The 2,359-nt window shown below is 35.1% G+C and overlaps 1 protein-coding gene across 1 annotated transcript in view; it reads right to left on the minus strand.

Annotated features, from left to right (window-relative positions):
• Positions 1–2,359, minus strand: part of LOC106869371 (ADAMTS-like protein 2) — a 147,675-nt gene that overhangs the window by 36,728 nt on the left and 108,588 nt on the right. Inside the window, exon 8 of the mRNA XM_014915094.2 lies at positions 1,876–2,236. Coding sequence (XP_014770580.1) covers positions 1,876–2,236 — 361 coding nt within the window. The remainder of the gene's footprint in view (positions 1–1,875; positions 2,237–2,359) is intronic.

The raw sequence follows: 2,359 nt of genomic DNA on the forward strand, positions 1-2,359 counted from the left end.
ACACACACAGACACACACACACACACAATTTGTTTGTGGAACACTGAGACTCGAAACAGGTAAAGCTATAAACAATAGCTCCTTTGGATGGAAGGAGTCGAAAGTTGCTCGCGGGACTCGAGCTCTCATTTCTACCATTGGACCAAAGCAATTCTTTGCATTTCTCTATCCATATTAGAATCACTATCCTTACCAACAAGAATTGTATGTTGTTGAAATGATAAGGTTTACAAACTTCGAAAGAACGTGAAATAATTCTATTGTTTGGAACGGTGGAAAACGAAGCAGTTAAAACCGCAATGTAGACATTGTGTAAAAATACCCCCAGGGTAGAAAAAGTCGTAGGCTACATGTTGAACTTGAACCGTCATCTCCTATAAACACCTCAGACGTTCTACTATTGGTAACAGTAAAGTTTCTAAAATGGATAGCGAAATTCGAAGAGCTTTGGTCTAAAGTAAAAACGTCTATCTTGTTTACAGAAGATGTGGATTAGAGTCTCACATGTATCCCTCGATTTTTGTATCGGAAGCTGTATTTTAACGTAATATTTACATAGTATTATTTGTGTTTCGAATTTCACCGTCTTAACAGGTACTCCGTCGGTTACGACGATGAATGTTCCAGTTGATCGGACCAAAGAAACAGCCTGCTCATGAAATTAACGTACAAGTGGCTGAGCACTGCACAGATACGCGTACCCTTAAAACAGTTCTCAGAGAGATTCAGGGTGAGACAGAATATTTTAAACCTGGCTCTTTGAATTACAGGTACTACTCATTTTTACCAGTTGAGTGGACTGGAGCAATATGAAATAAAGTTTCTTGCTCAAGCACACAACGTGTCGCTCGATATTGAATTCATAATCTTACGATCGTGAGTCGAATACCCTAACCACTAAGCTATGCGTCTTCTCAAGACGCGTGACCGGAAGTTTCACCGTATAACAAAAAAAAAAGAAAAGAAAAATACAAGAATTACTTCATATTCTCGATGTTTCTAAGTTCTTATGATGTTATCAATATAAATATATATATATATATGTGGGGGGGGGGTGCATTAAACATTCGACTAGCAAACCAACATGATGTTAAATGCAATGTATTCAAGATTTATTCAGTGAATTCCAACAAAATAGAATTTATTTTGGTTATTTAAAACCTTTCGTACAGAAATGTCATATCGTTGAAGAACGCCCTGAACAGAGATAAGAATCTGTGTTTTGTAAGAAATTATTGAATACATTCTGCATACTCAGTAAATTGGCATCGAGTTCTTTATATGTGTAACTAACTGTAAATATGTATATAAATAATGAGTGTATATGTATGTGTAAATATAAAGTAAATATATAGTATGTATATATCTTGTTTATATACAAGTGAAAACAGTTTATGAATAAAGTTAGCAATATCTATTTATGCATATGAGTGTGTGTGACTTTATGTATTAAACAGATATTCTAAACTAAAGCACATGATCTATGATCCAACGACAGAGCCTCTGGACAGGTATTCGAATAGATAGATAGTCAGCTAAGTGTATATCATCGCAAACAATCTTTAAAAATAAAGCAAGAGCATATCGAATAATTTAGTCCTAGATACACTCTTCCTGAAAACTAGGCAAGATGGACACAGGTCAAATGCTTTTTTTCCTAGCTCTGTTCAATAATTACCTTAAGTGCCTAAAGTGTAAATACCAACAACAGTCAATATCTTACAACTGTTTTTCATAGACCACTGCATCGATGGAGAACTGTTCTATATATAATATAAATCCCTCTGTCTTGTATATACTGTAAAGCATATATACTCGTTTCTTTTGTATAAAATCCTCACCAATCTAACAACTGACTAGAATTTGTTTCCTTACCTGTCTTGTGATTGCTTCTTGAATGGTAAGTGTTTGATTTCTGACCAATTTTCCTTCCATCATTGAAAGACCTCTTGGCTGCTTTTTTCAAATTGTGATTTTTGACTTTTGCTGAGTTCGGTAATGGTCTTCTATCGAACTGAGTGTTAGCATTTCTTGGCGAAGATGTTCTATAAAATTGCTTGATTCTTGAGTGTATATTTTTTATCATCTGTGACTGTGTACGTTCTCGATGGTTTCGAAGGTCTTTCAAACCGTTTTTCCTCGTGATTGGTGGATGAGTTGGATATTTATTTTGTGAAGAATTATCTGGCATCCAATATTCATAGCTGAGTCCTTTGTTATGTTCTTTATAAAGTAACTAGAAAGAAGAACAACAAATGTATTATTTCCTGACTTCTTACTGAAACGAAGAGGGTGTTTTGTGTATGAAAGAAGGGGTGTGTGTGTGTGTGTGTGTGTGTGTGTGTGTGTGTGTGTGTGT

Source organism: Octopus bimaculoides, chromosome 2 (genome assembly GCF_001194135.2).
Source record: "Octopus bimaculoides isolate UCB-OBI-ISO-001 chromosome 2, ASM119413v2, whole genome shotgun sequence".
Taxonomy (NCBI): domain Eukaryota; kingdom Metazoa; phylum Mollusca; class Cephalopoda; order Octopoda; family Octopodidae; genus Octopus; species Octopus bimaculoides.